The sequence below is a fragment of the Suricata suricatta genome, chromosome 7 (assembly GCF_006229205.1).
Source record: "Suricata suricatta isolate VVHF042 chromosome 7, meerkat_22Aug2017_6uvM2_HiC, whole genome shotgun sequence".
Taxonomy (NCBI): Eukaryota; Metazoa; Chordata; class Mammalia; order Carnivora; family Herpestidae; genus Suricata; species Suricata suricatta.
This window is the reverse complement of record NC_043706.1, coordinates 96,568,617-96,586,863: the sequence shown is the minus strand read 5'-3', so window position 1 is coordinate 96,586,863 and position 18,247 is coordinate 96,568,617. Positions and strand designations below refer to the sequence as shown.

The following is an 18,247-nucleotide window of genomic DNA, read 5'->3' as shown; positions in this document are numbered from 1 at the left end:
CTGGATTCCCTTCATATATTTCGACAAAAATAACTACAGCAATAGATTGAAAGCAGAAGCAGGTGGGGAAACCTCGCTATCTTCTGTTGGGCTGGGCATTAGAGAGACATTTACACAAATGTAAAACAGTTCCATTCTTCTCACTAATTTTTTTCCTTGTTTTAGAAAATAAAATCTTATTCCTATCAAGTTGCAATGGGTTTGCTATTTTTAAAAGAATCCATAAATATGTTTAAGTTTCTAATCCATCTAAATACCAATAGAGATAACTCACATAAACAAAAGCTCTTTGAGTTTGTTAATTTCTGAGACTAAAGGGGTCCTCAGACCAAAGTTTAAAAAATTCATTGTTCTGTATCATGGACAGGCAAATGTCCTGTACATATCTTAGTATTTATAGACCATTGGTTTTTGTCACAACTACTGGGCTCTGCTATCATAAAGCAGCCACAGACTACGAAACTGAATAGTGTGGTTGTGTTCCAATAAAATGTTATTTACAAAAACAGGCTCTGGGCCAGCTTTGGCCTCTGGGCCGTAGTTTGTGCCCCATTTGAGGTCATCCCCACCCCCACCCGCATGGCTATGCTCTTAAATACTCATCACATTCTATGTGAAGTCACTTGTGGAAAGCTCTGTCTGACACCGTACAGTTTGACTCTGTGAGGGTAGGCCTATATCTTGTTCTCGATTTCTATGTTGTATCCCCAGGTGCAGGTCACAGAGCCTGGCTCACTAGTGGCTGTTCACTAAGTGCTTTTTAGGTTAATGAAATAACTTACCCAGCACCAGCTGGGAGAAAGGAGGATCCTGATGCCAGAGTCTGATAGGTCGGTTGACTTGTTGAATTTCCACAAATAATAGCTAACATTTCTAAGAGTCTGCTGCCTACCAGATATTCTGCGAGGTGCTTTGGGTTGGGGTCATTATGTCATGTGTTCCTCCTAGCATTTCTGTAAGATAGGAAGTATATATGACGTAACTGAGGCACAGAGAGGTTACGCAACGTGACCTCAAGGTCGCTCAGCATGTAAAGTCCAGAATGTGAACCCAGCGCCTACGTTCTTCACCAGTATTGTTTAGTGCTGACGGGTATCAGGCCATCAAACCTGAATGACTCTACACATTCCGTCAAACTCCAAAGCTGTGCTCTGGTTTCAGGCTCACAACCAAACTCCTGGTAGTAATTTGCCTGCCCACAGTCTTTTCTATAGACCGACTGAAATGTTCAGCTAACATGGGTATTTCTCTTCCCTTACAAATCTTAGTGTTTAATCCTAGGTAAATCAGGATTCTGAGAACTTGTCAAGGTGTAGGTTTAGATGGTCTCCATCAGTCTCCAGAGCTAAAATCCATAAAGCTAAGGGTCAGGTTGTGATTTGGGGTACCCCTACCTTCCTTTTTACAAATCTGCTTCAGTGAAAAAGTAGAGTAATTTGATGGCTGTGGAAAAGGCTGAGATTAAAGCAGGGCATATATACATCCTTATATTTAAGCAAGATCATTTTTAGTTGCAGAAAAGGCTGAATTCAGATTGAGCCTCTGACCGTAGTCACAATAGATGTCATTTTGTGGCCCTTGAAGAAGTCAGGCTCTGTTTACATAGTTTCTCCTATTTTTATCACTAAAAGCAATTACCTGAGAATAACTACATGATCGCTTCAGTGCAATAAAAAGGACAGGTGATGTCCAATGTGACAAAGCCAGTTCCACGGGTGTGTGAAAACCAGACCCACCTCAAACTTAGCCAGACTAAGCTGGTTATTCCAAATTAACAGTTATGGGGGGAGGGGGGATGCTGTCAGGGCTCAACCTCTCCCAGCAGGTCCCGAAGAAGACACTTACACGCACACACTCCGGTCTCGTACCTAGGCCTGTCGGCCGAGTAGTCGCAGTACAGCCCTTTGTGCGGGTCGCAGAGCTCGGCCTCGTTGCAGACGTCCCCTGCTTGTTTGGCACAGATTCTGCAGCATCCACAGCCGTCCCTCAGCAGGCTCACCCCAGGAGGGCAGCTGGGCTTCCGGCGAGGGCACTTACAGGGCCAATGACAGACCTGTTTCCGCGGGTGCACCTCTGCCACTTCCCTAGGCCCTTCAGGTGGCGCGTCTAAGGGCCCACCGCCCTGTGCCCTGCAGCAGAACTGCACGGGAGAACACAGGCACCATTAGAAATGGTTCCTCAAACCAACTTCAGAGATTTCTAGAAACAGAAGGCTGCCCCTGAGTTGGTAGAATACAGCGTGGAGAGTTGTAATACCCATTGGTAACTGTCACCGTCCCTTTCCGTAAACCTTTCTTCGCTCAGCCTCCCACACATCACTCTTGCTTCTGCCTCCCCCCTCCTCACTGACTGCTCCTTCGGAGTCTGCTTTGCTGGTTTCTTCTGACTCTCTAGTTCTCTAATCAGAGCCCCCTGCTGTGAACACATCTAAAGGCTCCTTCTTCACTCTATCACCTGTCTCCCACCAGCCCTGTTTCAGAACTCAGACACGAACTGCCGGATCGCCACTTGGATGTCTGGCAGGCACAGCGACCTCAGTGTGACCAGAATAAGCTCCCAGTTTCCCGTCCAGGCTCCTCTTCCCTACACATCCCTGCTGAACACATGCCAGTTTCAAGTTTCCAGAATTATTTTGGGGTCAGGTCATTCTTGACTTTTCTCTCCCATGTTCTATCCAATCCATTCAGTAAATCCTGCTGGTTAAATCTTCAAAATGTACCCAACTCTAATCATTTCTGAACACCCCCACTGCTATCACAGCGATCTGAGCCACCATTACTTCTCACTTTAGGTGATTATAATAGTCTCCTAAAAGTTCTCTCCTTGGTTCCTTCTTTGTCTTCTAGATTCTCCACTCAGCACAATGGTTAAAATAAAATAAGCTACAGTGCCTGTAGCTAACAGTACCGTATTATAGACTTAAATTTTTCTAAGAGAGTAGATCATATGTTAAATGTTCTCCCCCCTCACACACACACACAAACAAACAAACAATAGAAGGGACAGGAGAAAACTTTGGGAGGTGCTGGATATGTTTAGGGCATTGGTAGTAGTGACGGTTTAATGAGTACATACGTATCCTGGAGCTCATCAAATGGTATACATTTAATGTATCTTTTTACAATCATACTTTAATTTACGTCACTCCTTGCTTGTAAGAGGTGGCTTCCTCATGGCTTCACATTTCAGTGTAAAAGCCAAATGACCCTTTAGGGCCATGCAACATCGGGTCCACACTGGCCTCCTCATTCTTTAAATGCTCCAACTACGCTGCTCCCACAGGTGTCTTCGTGGCTCACTCTTTCAGTTGCTAAGCTCTATGCTCACATTGAGGCTCTTCTTGACCACCCTTTATAAAACAGCACCCTGCTCCAGCCATTTGCCCCCAGACCTCCTTACCGCTATCTTATTTCTGTATATCGTACTCGTTAATTTTCTGAGTCATGCATCAAGAATGTGAGCTTCTTGGAAGGGCAAGCTCTTTGCAGAGTGTCATATTGCCGGTAATAAAATGTATTGGAAGAAAGAACATGGCACCTCCTCTGTGCCCAGAGCCTTGCGTGATTGTGTCATTTAGCCTTCATGAGAACAGTACGGATAACACTTGTTCCCCACATGTGGTAGGCACAAAAACTGTTCCTTCCAAGATGCCCGTGTTCTGATCCCCAGAGCCTGTTAATAGATTGCCTTACACAGCAAAGAGGATTTTGCAGATGCAGTTAAAGGTCTTGAGATGAGATAATCCTGGATTAACCAGGTGGGCCCAATGTAACCACAAGTATCCTCCAATGGGAGAGAGGCAGCAACGTCAGAGACAATGGGATGATAGAAGCAGAGGCAGGTGTCACAGCTGAAAGGCGGTCATGAGCCAGGAGTGCAGGAGCCTTTAAAAGTGGCAGAAAGCAGGGGCGGCTGGGCGGCTAAGCTGGCTGGGCATTCGGCTTTGGCTCAGGTCATGATCTTATGGCTCGTGAGTTTGAGCCCTGCGTCAGGCTTTGTGCTGACTGCTCAGAACCTGGAGCCTCCCTCTTTCTACCCCTTTCCCACTTGTGTTCTCTCTCTCTCTCTCTCTCTCTCTCTCTCTCTCTCTCTCTCTCTCAAAAAAAAAAAAAATACTGCAGAAAGCAGGGGTGCCTGGGTGGCTTAGTTGGTTAAGTGTCTGATTTCAGCTCAGGTCATGATTCTGAAAGCTGGTGGGGTCCATGGACCTTGAGGGTGTCGTGCTAAACGAAGTAAGTCAGGCAGAGAAGGACAGATGCCATATGCTTTCACTCATAAGTCTAACAGGAGAAACCTAACAGGACCTTGAGGAGGGGAAAGGGGAAAAAAGAGGGAGAGTGAGGGAGGCAAATCATGGGAGACTCTTAAATACTGAAAACGAAGGAACAAATGGAGGGTTGAAGGGGGGGAAGGGAGGAGGAGGGCACTTGTCGGGAAGAGCACTGGGTGTTATATGGAAACCAACCTGACAAGCTATATGAAAAAAATTTTTTGAAAAAAATCTTAAAAAATCATTAAAAAAAAAAAAACCTTGTGGGTTTGAGCCCCATGAGGGGCTCTGCACTGGTAGCTTGGGGCCTGCTTGGGATTCTGTCTCTCTCTGCCCCTCCCCTGCTTATTCTCTCTCTTTCTCTCTCAAAATAAGTAAATAAGCTTTTTAAAAGCTGCAAAAGGCAACAGATTCTCCCCTAGACCCTCCAGAAGGAAGAGCCCCACCGACACTTGACTTTAGCCCTAGAAGACCCATTTTCATGCCACGGAGGTTCAGAACTATGAAATTACTTGTGTTGTTTTAAGCAACTAAACTTGTGGTAACTGGTGACAGCAGCAGGAGGGAACACCCCATTTCACAAATGAGGCCACTGAAGCTCACCTTGTTTCACCTGTCCTAGGTCAGACATCAAGTGGTAGGAGAGGGAGTTAAACCAGATGGGCAGATTCAGAGCCTGGTCTCTTCACTCCTTCCCTCGTGCACGTCCTGCCACAAACCAGCTTTGATACTAAACAAACCACCTAATCTCTGCATCTGTCTCTCCAGCCAAGGCCTCTCCCCACAAGCTTCCAACTCCTGAATTTCCACCAGGGACGGCCACTTCGATATCTCAGGAGGATCTCGGTTTCTCCCTCCCCGCAACAGACTGCTCCCACACCTAGGAGTTCCCTTCTTAGTGAATGGTGGGGCGGCCACTGAGTTTCCCAAGCCAGGAAGCTGAAAATGGACCTCACCTGCTCCTCTCCATCCCTCACACCTGAAAGCTACTGACTTCTAGGACAGTCCAAGCTCCTGGGCATGACATTCAGGGCCTTCCTCATCTCTTGTATTCCTAACATCCGTTAAGTTCTAGCAAGTTCAAGTGTCTGCAGCTCCCTATACATCTGATGCTGTTCCATCCAGCCCCAACTCCTTCATCCAGCTCTGTTTCAGCATCTCCTTTTCCAGAAAACTTCTTTCAACCTCTCCCCTGCTCCCTTTAACATGTCCTTGTATTGAAATTATCTGCATAAGTGCCTGTCTTGTCCACATGCTTAAAGCACCCATCCTCGGGGACTTGTGGGTCATCTGTGGTGTGCTACTGGCACCTGCACTGTGCCTGGCAAGTGATTCATATAATTAACCCTCAATTTTTATTTGATAGCCTGAAGGCCCTTGCACTGATCCAGAAATCTAAACTTCATTCCAACTCAAAAACCCTACATTTAAAAGTATGAGTTTGAAATTCCACCATTACAATCTTGGCCTTTTCCTTATCGCTGGTGAAACGTATTCCCCAGAGAAACAGTTCAGCTACAATTCAAGCTGGAGAGACTGTGTGAGGATAGATCTTGAGGCTAAGCCGCGCTGGGATTCTGGAGGGGGGTGGGGGGGACTGGAAATACAAAAGTGGAGAAGGGAATAGATCTTTCCTTGGATCAGCTATGGTTACCAGGGCCTTCCTACCAGATTCAGTGCCCCCCCCCCCCAGCCGTGCTTGTGTTATGGAATCTGTTTTCCTCTTATCCTCTCTAAGGTGTTTGACTTTTTTTTTATGATAACTTGGGGCTTGGGGGGCAGGGGGAGAGAGCGCGAGCGCGCGAGTGCAAGCATGAGTGCGGTCAGTGCAGTGTCAGATGTAGAGCTCAATCCCAAGAACAGTGAGATCACCACCTGAGCCGAAATCAAAAGTCGGAAGGATACTTAACCGAGCCACCCAGGTGCCCCCTGTTCGACTCTTCCTCAATCCTCTCCTCTCCCCTGGCTTTCATGACACCAGACCCTTCGAGTTCTACCCCTACGTCTCAACATACTTTCTCACTCTCCTTTGCAGACTCCTGTTACCCCTAATCTGACTTACATTTAGACAGTTAGACTACTTGATGTTTCATGACCTTACTATGTTGCTTTTCTCACTGCACACAGTCTCTTGGCAATCTCCTCTACCCCCTTGCCTTCCAGTTCCACCCTGTGCTAGCTTCAACACTGTTTCCATCTCGGAGTTCTCCACCAATCTCTAAAGCCCTATAGCTGACCACCTACGGGACAGTCCCACTAGAATGTCCCATAGGAAAATTGATTCCCAAAACTCACTACCCCTCCCCCCACCCTTTTGGATAGCGTCTCCAAAGTTTGGAGTTGGGATGCCAGGAGTCGTCCTGGTCATCGTCGTCTCACTTTCCATAGCCATTCAGCGACTAATGCTTATTGTCCTCCTATCCTAGAACTAGCCACTCTACCCCCTTTTTGCATGGCTACTGAGTACTATGCAATAACTTCCCAACTGGTCTTCCTCCCTCAATAATGATTCCTCAAATGAATCTACCATATTTCTGCTGGAGGGATCTCTTTAGAAAGCATATCTGACTGATGGGGCGCTGGGTGGCTCAGTCAGTTAAGCATCCAACCTCAGCTCAGGTCATGATCTCCCAGTTCATGGGTTCGAGCCCTGTGTTGGATTTTGTGCTGACAGCTCAGAACCTGGATCCTGCTTCAGATTCTGTGTCTCCCTCTCTCTGCCCCTCCCCTGCTCATGCTCTGTCTCTTAAAAATAAATGTTTAAAAAAAATTTTAAAGAAAAGAGAACCTATCTGATTCTACTGCCCCTCCCTTTAAAGCGCATCAGTGGTTCCCTACGGGAAGTGTATACAGTCCAAAACTCTGAGCATTTTATCTACAGCCTGTGCTGGTTCATGCCTTCCTCTCCAGCCTTCGCTTCCAATGCACTCTCCTGCACCTTCCTGCTTACTAGACTCACCAGGTCACTTTCCTCCTCCATGCTTATCCTCATACCACCTCCTTTTAGACCGAAGCAAGTGACACCCCAATGCGGGGCTCAGTGAAGGAACACGACAAATGTTAAAAAATTTTTTTTTAAAAACCCATCCGAAAAGTCTACAGACTGTATGATTCCAACTGTACGACATTCTGGAGAAAAGCAAAACTATGGAGACAGTAAAAAGATCACTAGCTGCCAGAGATTGGGGGAAGGGATGGAGCGCAGGATTTTTAAGGCAGCAAAAATACTGATACTGTAATGGTGGATACATGTCATTATATAGTTGTCCAAACTTGTAAGATGCACACTACCGAACGTGAACCCCAAGGTAAACTATGGGCTTTAGGTAATCCTGATCTGTCACTGTAGGTTCATCACTGGTAACAAATGTAGCATTCTAGTGGAGGATTTTAATATGGGGGGAGACTCTGCATGTCTCTCTACCTTCCTCTCAAAGTTGCTGTGACCTTAAAGCTGCTCTGAAAAAAAAATTGTCTTTAAAAAATAAAGGGAAGGGGGAGGAGGAGAAGACAACCCAGTGCTGAAAAGAAACAACTCTCAACCTGGTATTCTAATTCCAGTCAAAATATCTTTCAAAAGGAAAGGCGAAATTACAGGCTTTTCCAGTTAAAAACAGAAAAATATTGTTTTTGGCATACCTGCCTTGCAAAAAATATTAGAGGATCTTCAGTCTAATGGAAAAACACAGTATTTAGTAGTTCAGAAATACAGAAAGAAATGAAGAGTCCCTGAAAGAGCAAATACTGGGGAAATAGAAAGAACTGTTTTTTTCTTTTTTCCAGACATTTTGGTTGTCTTCAAAATCAAAATCTCTGACCATCAAGAGTCCCTAGACTCTTGGTGCAACAGAAGAAAATGGAACGGAACTCTGTGGTGTACCAAAACAGGCTCTTTGGGGACAACAGAAAACAAAGGGTTTTGACAACAGAGCTGAGACCTGGTACAGCTGCGTGAGCTTAGGTGACTATCGTTTATTTGCTCTTTAAGCCTCAATCCTCTGTAAAATGGGTTTCATAATAATAACCCACCTCGTATGGCAATTTTGAGGACTAAGATCATGACTAAGAACCTAACACAGGGCTTGGCACATAGCAGGGTTCAACAAGGAACAGGTGTTATTCCTAAAAAAATTCATCACGGCAAAATTAAGCAAAATAATACCACCTCTTTGTGTTTTTGTGTTTTATTTTGGACACCTCTCTGTCTGCCGGAATTTTGCTGTTCAACTCCCAGCAACGGGCCTTTTCTCAAGAAGGGAGACGCCTCCACTGCCGTCCCCTGGGGAAATGTGCCCCTCCACATAGCAGGGGAGATCCACCACACCAACCACACCAATGGCATTCTTGGTAGCATTCTTCTACAGTCTCAAATCTCCATGCACGATGTCACACATTGCAGTCTGGTGCTTCCTAAAACCCAACTGACCATCCTTCCCGCTACTAACTCACAGACACATCCGTGTTTTCCCTGTCACCAGAAGGTTTCAAAAGCTGTCCTCTGTGCAAGCAGTAAGCAAATCCCCAGACACAAGTCACCCTGTTTTCATCTTATTAAAAAAAAAAATACCAAGGCAATGAAATTGCTCCTCTTAAATTAAATTTCCCTTTGGTCTGTTGCTTGAAACTACATCAAAGTCTTCATGGACCGCTTCCTTTTCGCGCAGAGTGAGAAACTCAGGAGTTGAGAAGACAAAGTAATAGAATGTTTTAAAAATATAACTGTTTATCCAAAGCGCTCCTTTCAAACAAGCACAGGCCTGACTGAAGGCAGGGGTCGGAATCACTTTTTCCAGGGGGCTCCCTGCACACTTCGCACACGGCCACGGAAAGTTGGGCCCCAGCCTGGAGCCCGGATGAAGGGCTAACTGTTCACCCGGGCACCTCCCGACTCCACGGCATGTGTCTACTCCACTAAAATAAAAAATCTACATTATTCAAGTCTGGGGGCTGTTCAGACATAGCAAAAGTAGGATTCCGTGCCATTTACCTGAAAGGGAGAAACGTTTTCCACTTCTTTCCCAAAGCTTCTAAACTAAAACCCAACTTTTATTTGCAGAGGAAAATGGCTCCTTGTCTGGCATGAAGTCTTTCCACAGGGAGTTTACCCCTCCTCGTCCCCCATCTTCTTCCTTTTTAATTTCTGACCTGAAGCAACAGGAAACTGGGGCAGTCTCCGGAGGGGCGGCGGTGAGGACGGAGCTTACCTGAGCCAGAGCAGCGCCCAGGAGTGTGCAGAGCAGGAGCCCCCGCATGTTCCCCAGGGAGCGGCAGCAGGGAGATAGGGGGCGGCGGGGCCCACACAAAGCTGCCCTCTGTCGTCTCAGCGGGACACACCCGCCTCCAGCCCCCACACCACACTCCGCCCGGCTCTAGCTCTCACGGATCTGCTTTAATACCCTGTCTGCTTTCCTGCCACTCTCCTCCCACTGACCTTCGCCAGGCCATGGAGTGTGTCAGGAGGGTGTGAGCGCCCTCCTCCCGGACTGAGAAGGGCTGGTCAGGTGGGAACTTTTCCTTGAGTAACTGTCCCACCGGGTCCCTGAGGCCAGAGGGTGCCCTTGGGCCAAATGGTATAGTCGGAAACCTTCGCCTTCCTCACCCCCGGCCTCCCTGTTCTAGGGTGTCCTGCCCCTTTCCCTCCCAGGGGCCCTTTCTCTCCCAGGCCCTGGAGCTCAGGCCTGGTCTCTGGCCCCAGCCCCAACCACGGCCTGTTCCGGAGTTCTCCCCAGACAGTGATATCGGGGTGCCAAGGCCTCCCCCTCCCCCACCACGCCCAGCTCCTGATTCTCCCTCAGATGCCCCCACGGTGCCCCCCACGTCCCTCCATCCCAGCACATTCCTCACACCAGCTGGATCGGGACTGGAAAAAATGGAGATGGAACACAGGTGGCACCTAGAGTATCGGGCCTGAGAGAAGGCCCGCTCTGTGGCCCCAGCCGCATGACAGAAGTAAAGCTAACCCCAATCTTTTTGGGCTAAGATAAAACAATTACGCCACTAGCAATCGTGTCACAAATGAAGACTGGCAAAGAAGAATCTGTTACAGGTCTGTGCCCTTCCTCCTCCTAAATCTCCCCTCTGGTGTGTGGCCGCCAGCCCCTCTCCTCCTGTGTTCAGCTGTGGGCGACTTCTGTTCATTCTACTTTCTCAGCCTCCGTCTTGGCTTCTGCGTCTCACTGTGCCTCTCCACTGGGGCTTTGTCTTCCTGTGGATCCCCTGTCTGGCCCACCATCCTGCCCCCACCCTGGGGCCTATTTCTCTTCTCTTTGACCCTTTACACATCCTGTCTTTTCTGTTACTTTACCTCTCCCAGTGTTCTGTTCACCTCGTGGTTTGTTCAAGTAGTCACAGCTATATAAAGCCTGTTGGGGCACCCGAGTGGCTCAGTTGGTTAAGCATCTGACTTCAGTTCAGATCGTGATCTACTTCGTGGGTTCGAGCCCCTTGTCAGGCTGTGTGCTCAGAGACTGGAGCCCACTTCAGATTCTGTGTCTCCTTCTCCTTCTACCCTCTTCTCTGTCTCTGTCTCTCGTGCGCACTCAAAAAAAAAAAAAAACGACAAAAAACGGTGAGTAAAGCCTAGTGCTGGGGGGCTGGGAGATCTGGGCTGTCTGCCAGCAGCAAGGGGTCTGGGGGCTTCAGAGAGCCAGGGACTCATTAGGCGCAAACAAACTCTACACAGATTACTAAGTAGTCAATTAAACCGTAATTATACTCCCCAAACCACAAGGAATACCCAGGGTGGTTGTGATGTCAATTCCTTATGTTTTCTCTCTAAGAAATAGGATAAAACCTGAGAACAGCCTAGTAAAGGAAAAGGTGTCTGTTTTGGTCCAATCCAATCTATTTTTCCTATCTTTCTGGCTTAATACCGTTTGATCTTTGGGTTCCCAGCCTCAGTGACTCAGGTCTGACACTGGCCATCAGAATGGATGGTTTCTCATCTCCTAGTGGGTCCCTCCAAAGCGGAGGGGCCCCGGCTGAGGACTAGTGTACTGGTCGACTCCATCCCTCCTGCTCCAGCCCCCTTGCCCACTTCCCAATGTGATGCTGCCCGTCTCTGTGTATGTTCTTCCCATTCACTCTAAAATCCTGAAATTTCTTTCTAGCAATGTCTTCCCTCCCTCTGAAATCTCTCTGCACAGGGCAGGGGAAGGTGTCATTCCTACTATCCTTGCCTCCGGGGAGGAAAGGAACATCTTGGCTGAGAGCTAACTTTGAGCCCCCTCCCTCACTGACGTGTACAGATTTATTGGTTCGGGGCTACTCATGGTCACACGTTTACACATCCCAGCCCTGGGCATGCTCCTAGTTAACTATTGCAAGCCTATTACAGATGGACTAAGTGAATATGGTATTTTTAGAGGCTGGGCTGCCATCTTTGACTTCCCAACAATAAGAGCTATCATGGGTGCATCCGGTACTAAGCGTTTTCCTTTATCTCATTTAACAAAATGCTCCTCTGTCCAGGAGCACAAGGGTTCAGCGTGGGACGTACATTCAAACAGACATGGTGCTGAGCATAGCTAATATTTGCATCATGTTTTATGATTTACAAGGAAGTTTCACATTATCTTTATTAATTTCACAGCTCAGTGAGGTAGGCAAAAGCAGTATTAACCTCATTAAACATATTAAAAATTTGAAGGTAAGTGATTATACTTGGTCAATAAAACACACTTAATCCCTGCCCTCTAGAGTTATATATATTGGGAGAGCAGTCACTAAACACACACACACGAAGTATCCACAACTAAAAACTGAGTAAAAGCTAATAAAGAATAAGAAAGTCTAAGAAAGAATGACAGGGAGGAGCTAATTGAGATCAGAGCAGAGAGGACATCTCTGAGGAAATGGCACTTAAAGAACTGAGAGATGAAGCCAGCCGGAGAGCTGGGGAAGACTCCTGCTGCAGTGCTCCTTCTGTCGGCAAAATGCACACTTCTGATGGTGACCAGCCCCAGACTGCTGAGACCACAGCCCACTGCCCTTCCCATCAGATTCCCAAAACTCTGCTATCAGGAGCATCCTCACAGCTAGAACATTTCCTTCTCTTAGGAGGATCAGCCACTTAGGTAAAGGTCCAAACCCACACCTACTTGTTTCTCCCTTTCGTATCTGTTGTGGGAGGGAGACCCTGTGGGTATAGGAACACGCTGAACGTGTGCGCGGAGGGAGGGCCTGCGGTCGCATCGGTGAAGCTGGAGATGGAATAGAACAGCTAGCAGTGGGTGCTCAGGGGCCCCTTCACTGTGCCGGGACTGTGAATGGATCGAGTCGTCTGGGGCTCGAGGCAACACTGCAGGATGGCTACATCTTCCGTGTCACTTATGAGGAAGCCACGAGACCAGGCCACACGGGGAGCCCGAAGTAGAACCAAGATCCGGGCATTTACTCACTATGCTCAGCTGCCTCTCCGCATGGCCTATAAATGACAGATTCATCTGTAGCAGGATGATCCCTTGGGACATTCTTGTTCTCAGTCTTTCTTCCTGTTCCTGTCTCCAAACTCAAGAAGTTAGTGACGCCTTTTGGATTTCTGTGATCCATCCTCCAAGCAGAAAACGGAAGCCACTGGGATGCTGATCTTTTAGGGAAGCCTGATGTCACTGAAGAGGTGAGGCTGAGAGAGGAGACAGGAGTGAACTTGAAGCAGCAGAGAAGAGCAGGTAGCGAGTGGAGGGGGGCTGAGTGAGGACTGCCTGCTCAGGCCATGGCAGTGACAGCATCAAAGCCCATGGGGACTTGGTGTTCAGTGGAACTTTCTGGAACCGGCCTGAGTGCGGGGGCTCCGCGTCCCCAAGCTCCCCGCAGACGTCTGTGTGCTGGCAAAGTCTCCAAGTGCCTGCGCAGGCGTGATGCGTCCGGGTGTGGGCAGAGGGCCCAGAAAATCAAGACCAGGGGCCTGGCCTCTTCCCTAGGCTCCAGGCTTGTTGCTCAGCCTTTGGTGGCGGCGGCAGTGGTGTCTGAGCTGGTATTGGAGGTGGCAAAGAACGCACCAGTGATAGCTCAGAATAAACTTCTCTCCAAATGGGGCTGGGGGGAGGGTTTCAGAGCCTGGTTTCGTTTTCATTTTAATTAAATTTTAATCCATTAATAAGTTTTTATTTTGAATTTGAAGAAAATGAAGAAACGGACATTTTCTGCACTCCACTAAGTGACTTGTAGAGTCGCCCATGCTTGCTACAAATCCTTCAGTCTCAAGAGATTGCGATGCTCCCTGACTCTGTTCTATCCCCTGAAAATTCACAGGCCTCAGAATGGAAATGGAAGCTGGGGGCCTCTGTACCCTTTCCTCTGGTCCTCTGCTATGTCAGCAGGGCCTGCAACCAGATCGCTAATAATTCAGTAATTTTTTCCAGCCAGCTTGCTACTGCAGGCGTAACAGTGCTGAAGGATGGGCACATGGCAGGGGTTCAATAAAAACATGTTGGTTACTTAAAAGGACTCCCTTTAAAATCACACTCTAATTACCATAGCGAAGCATGACTACCATTTTGTATACGTCTATTCACTGCATCTTTTTATGCTCCTTTGCTAACTATTGCTAATTAGTGCACTTCTTACCTTTTTCCTATGTCTTCATCTTTTTTTAATCCTTACTTATTTTTGAGAGCACTAGTGGGGGAGGGGCAGAGAGAGGGAGACAGGATCCAAAGCAGGCTCTGTGCAGACAACACCAAGCCCAGTGTGGGGCTTGAACTCAAGAAGTGTGAGATTATGGCCTGAGCTGAAACCAAGGGTCAAATGCTTAACCGACTGAGCCACCCAGGTGCCCCTCTTAAAGTTATTTTGAAAGAACACGTGGAACGGGCAGGGAGTGAAGGAGAAAAAGAATCCCAAACAGGCTCTGTGCTGTCAGTGCCCAATGCGGGGCTCGAACCAGCAAGCCATGAGATCATGACCTGAGCCCAAGTCGGAGGCTTAACAGAGTGAGCCACCCAGGCTCCACCTTATATGTCTTCATCTTGAACGTATCCCAGCTTTTTACAAAGCTCCGGCCTTAGAGTGCACCATGAGCTCTGCTACAGCCTGAGAGCAGGGGTGTTTTCACAGCTTCCTCCACTAACCTGCGCAAGCCTGTCTGCCAACACCTGTGCATCCAGTTCTCGGAGCGGCTGCCCTGTGTGAAGGCACTGTCAGTGGCCCCCCATCTGTCCTGCTTTTAAAGGCGAACCATATCCAAGAACAAGCACCCCTAGCAACCACAAAACACCTGGCCCTGCTGACTCTGTCCGTGGGGCTCACAGCTGCGGTTTTAGAAGAGAAGCAGGTGCCCTTGTCTCGTTCCCAGGGCATCCGAAAGCAAGGTTGTGGCCCGAGGAAAACAAAGCCAAGTACCTCAGATCTAATTCACTGTCACTTGGCCCGGTTAGTCTGGTTTGCAGGGGGGCCCTATATGGGAAAGAGGGCTGAGTTAACTGGAGGCAGTCACTGAGGATGCCACATGAGAAGCAGGAAAGGAGAGAAGGTGAGGATGGGGTTCTCTTCCATATTTCCAAATGTGGGTGGAGCTCCTCGTTCAGAGAACAGCAGCATGCACAACGTGGTACGTCCTTCCTGATCTTAAAAATGACTGTGTGTGTGAATCCTGATTCAATAAAAGGGCAGGCTGCTTGGCCAGGTGACAGGCAGGCTGGATTTGGAGCCAGAAGACCCCAACTCACATCCAAGTTCTGCTACTTCTTAGCTCACTGGCCTTAGTCTTCCCCCACCCCCACCTTTTGGGCTTCTTAACCCCTCTGATTCATCCTCAACACTGTGCCACATTTACCTCCTTAAAAAATTTGAACATGTTACCCTCCTACTCAAAACCTTTCTTTCTGGATGTCTGGCTGGCTCAGTAGGTGGAGCGTAGGACTCTTGATCTCCTCCTGCTTGTGGGTTTGGGCCCCACGCTGGGTGTGAGACTACTTAAAAAGAAAATCTTAAACAAACAAACAAAACCCAGAAACCTTTCTCTCACCACCCTTGTATACAGGAGGAAATCCAGTTCCTGGGTAACCCAGGAGAGGACCCTCTGATGCAGCAAGCTCCCCGTTGTGCCTCTCCCCTCCTCACCCCTATGCTCTAGCAGCACAAAACTGCTAGGCTGTGAGCTCCGCCCACCCTCCCACCTCCCAGCCCTTTGCCTTTGTTTATGCTGTCCTACCAGGAGAACCCCACCTCACTGGTCTGGTGAACCATTTGCATAAGTGACTTTCCGCTGAGAAGTCAGTCCCAATCAGCACCAGAAAGTTCCTCAAGCCTTTTTGTGCACCACCACTGGGCCAATACCGCAATCATCTGTTTCCCTATAGAAATGTCAGATTTAGCTAATAAAAATGGTAATAGGATGCCCACGTAAAAATTGTAAGTATATATGGGACATACTTACACAAAAATGTTATTCGTGGTTGACCCAAAATTCAAATTTAACTGGGTGTATGTTTTTATATGGATTTTTCCCTACGAGACTGTGTCACATGAAAGTGAAGACTGAGGAGACCTATCAAATGACTAGCAAAATGACTAGCACAAATGACCACAAAATGACTAGCAGATGCTCGATAGCCATTATTTAGTTTGCACAACGCGCAATTTACAGCCTTAAATTTTTTCATCTTACGGGCAAATTAATAAGCACAACACTTGGTTTTTCTTAGCCTTGAGAGTGGATCTAATTTTAAAAAGGCTAAGTGTTGCCCCATGCACAACCTAGATTGCAGTGTCTGAGTTTCTAAGTCTGCAACGAGCACGGACGGACTGTAGATGGCGCAGTGGGCTAACGTAGCAGCCTTCCCGCGGTGGTAAAGAAGGCGCGGCTCTGCGGCAGAGCCCCGCGTTATTGATTGTGACGCTGCCGCAGAGGTGGGAGGAGCCCGCCGCCATCTCGCCAAGTCTGCAGCATTACCGACATCCCTTCAAGAAAGCTCTTCCCGCCCTGCAAAAAGTCCTATGATGTGTGAGGAGAGCTCTCGATTGCACACGTTATTGTTCCCATTCATAAGAAGATGGAACCTTTCATTAGTCAGAGCCATTTTTATTTCGCATTGTCATTGTGAATAGCGTCACCAAAGAATAGCAGCTGTACTTTGTGAAAGCCACTGCCTCTGAAATCAACATCTATTTAAAAATATTACCGCGTGTAATTAGAAGGCAATAAAATCGTTTGGGGGCAGGGTAAGGGAGTTCATAACCCAAGTATAAAACGTTCTTATATAAATAGATGAAAATTTATCGATGTAAAACAATACCATGATATTGATAGAACCACGGCTGCATTTTCAGCCAGCATTTTAGCCGGAAGTCTGCACATTCTAAATGAAAATAGATGCTCTGAAACTAAACGGTGGGTGGGGCTTCCACGCGATCCGTGGGTGGCCTCCTTCCCTCCTGACCAGTAGAGGTCGGTAATGTATTCGGACAAAAAGGGGATCACACACCCAAATGGTACATATATACCGCAAACATTGTGTTCTAACAGGAATCTTTAAAATGTGCTCTCACTCACCAATCCTTTTGTTTGGCCAGTGCCTGCATGGCCTTTGAATATGGATTTGCCGGTTAGAATACTGTCTTGTCTTCTTGCTTTGCGAACTGCTCACATAATGCATCCTCTGTGTTGTAGCATTTGGGTTACCTTAGCAAAATGAGACATTGAAGACATTCGAAAGCATCTTGATTCAAGAATCCTTCTAGATACCGTACTGAGAACCATCAAATATAATTTATCACTTTTTAGAACCACTTTCCTTCATTGAGTCTTTCCAGAGCAGTGAGATTTTCATTGGTAACACATTCCTCTTTCTTGGGTATTCTTGTATTGCTGGCTTTAATAATATGCAGTCTAATTGCATAATTATTGGAATACAATCAAATGGAATGGACAGGTTAGGAAAGAGGCAAATATACACGGTGGACTACTAAACAGCACCCTCCTGCCACATCAGCCCCTAGCCCTCAGTGGACTATGGGCGTTAGCGTTTTAGCTCAGGCTGTTATAGCAGAATACCAAGGTGGGGTAGCTAATAAGCAATAGAAATGTATTTCTCACAGTTGTGGAGGCTGGGAGCCCCCAGATCAGGAAGATAGCATGGTTATGCTCCAGTGAGGAGGATGCCTTCCTGGTTCATAGAGTGCAGCCTTCTCCCTGAGTACTCACATGGCAGAGGGGACCACTCTCTGGGGTCCCTTTTACAGAGGAAGCAATCCTATTCATGAAGGCTCATGACCTCATAACTCCCCAAAGACCCACCTTCTATACCCTCACATTGGGGGTTAGGATTTTGACATATGAATTTTGAAGGGATATAAACCTTGGTTTGATTTACAGTCAGTTTGTTTTACAAAGGACATGGAGAGCTAGTTCATCTGGCCAATCCGTTACATAGAGTCAGTTATGAGAGCTTCTACCTGACCTCAGAAAAATCAGTCATTTTTAAGAGACCGACAAAAAATATACCCTAACCTATCACTTAGCCAAATCCTCATGTAATATAATTGGATCAATTGCTAAATCACATGCTATCTATCCTGAGACCTGGGAGAACCAACCTGAACTCACTCCTAGCCCCAGCGGGGGTTTTCAGCTGATGAGGCCCCCCACAAAACCCTCCTGAGCGTGAGTTGCATGTCAGAATTTCAGACTATGGAAAGTAACTCTGCAGTTCTGGCCGCTGTCTGCTGGAACACCATCCATGCCCTGTGCCTGCCACACAGACACTGCCCTTATCGGCCCTCAGATTCTATGTCCAAACTCCATATATTTAACCACAGCACACAGGAGTTGTAGCTCTGCAGTGCAATGTACCACAGATAGCATACATTTTTGGCATCCTTTGAATCGGGTTGAGTGTGGCTCCATGTCTCCCTGGCACAGAGAGGACGGGCAACTGAATCACAATCATTATCCGGCAACTGCTCCGTCCTGATTTTTGTCAGCGTAAACTAACTTCCTGTCACACGCAGGCCACATTGTTCCAGCCCCCATGTTCC

General features: G+C 47.4%; 1 protein-coding gene across 1 annotated transcript in view; it reads right to left on the bottom strand.

The window, feature by feature from the left end:
* CCN6 (cellular communication network factor 6) overlaps positions 1 to 9,522 on the bottom strand; it is a 16,248-nt gene extending 6,726 nt beyond the window's left edge. The window contains exons 1-2 of the mRNA XM_029945127.1: positions 9,475 to 9,522; positions 1,846 to 2,140 (exon numbers count right to left, since the gene is read on the bottom strand). Of these exons, the coding sequence (XP_029800987.1) occupies positions 1,846 to 2,140; positions 9,475 to 9,522 (343 nt within the window). The remainder of the gene's footprint in view (positions 1 to 1,845; positions 2,141 to 9,474) is intronic.
* Positions 9,523 to 18,247: the final 8,725 nt, after the last annotated feature.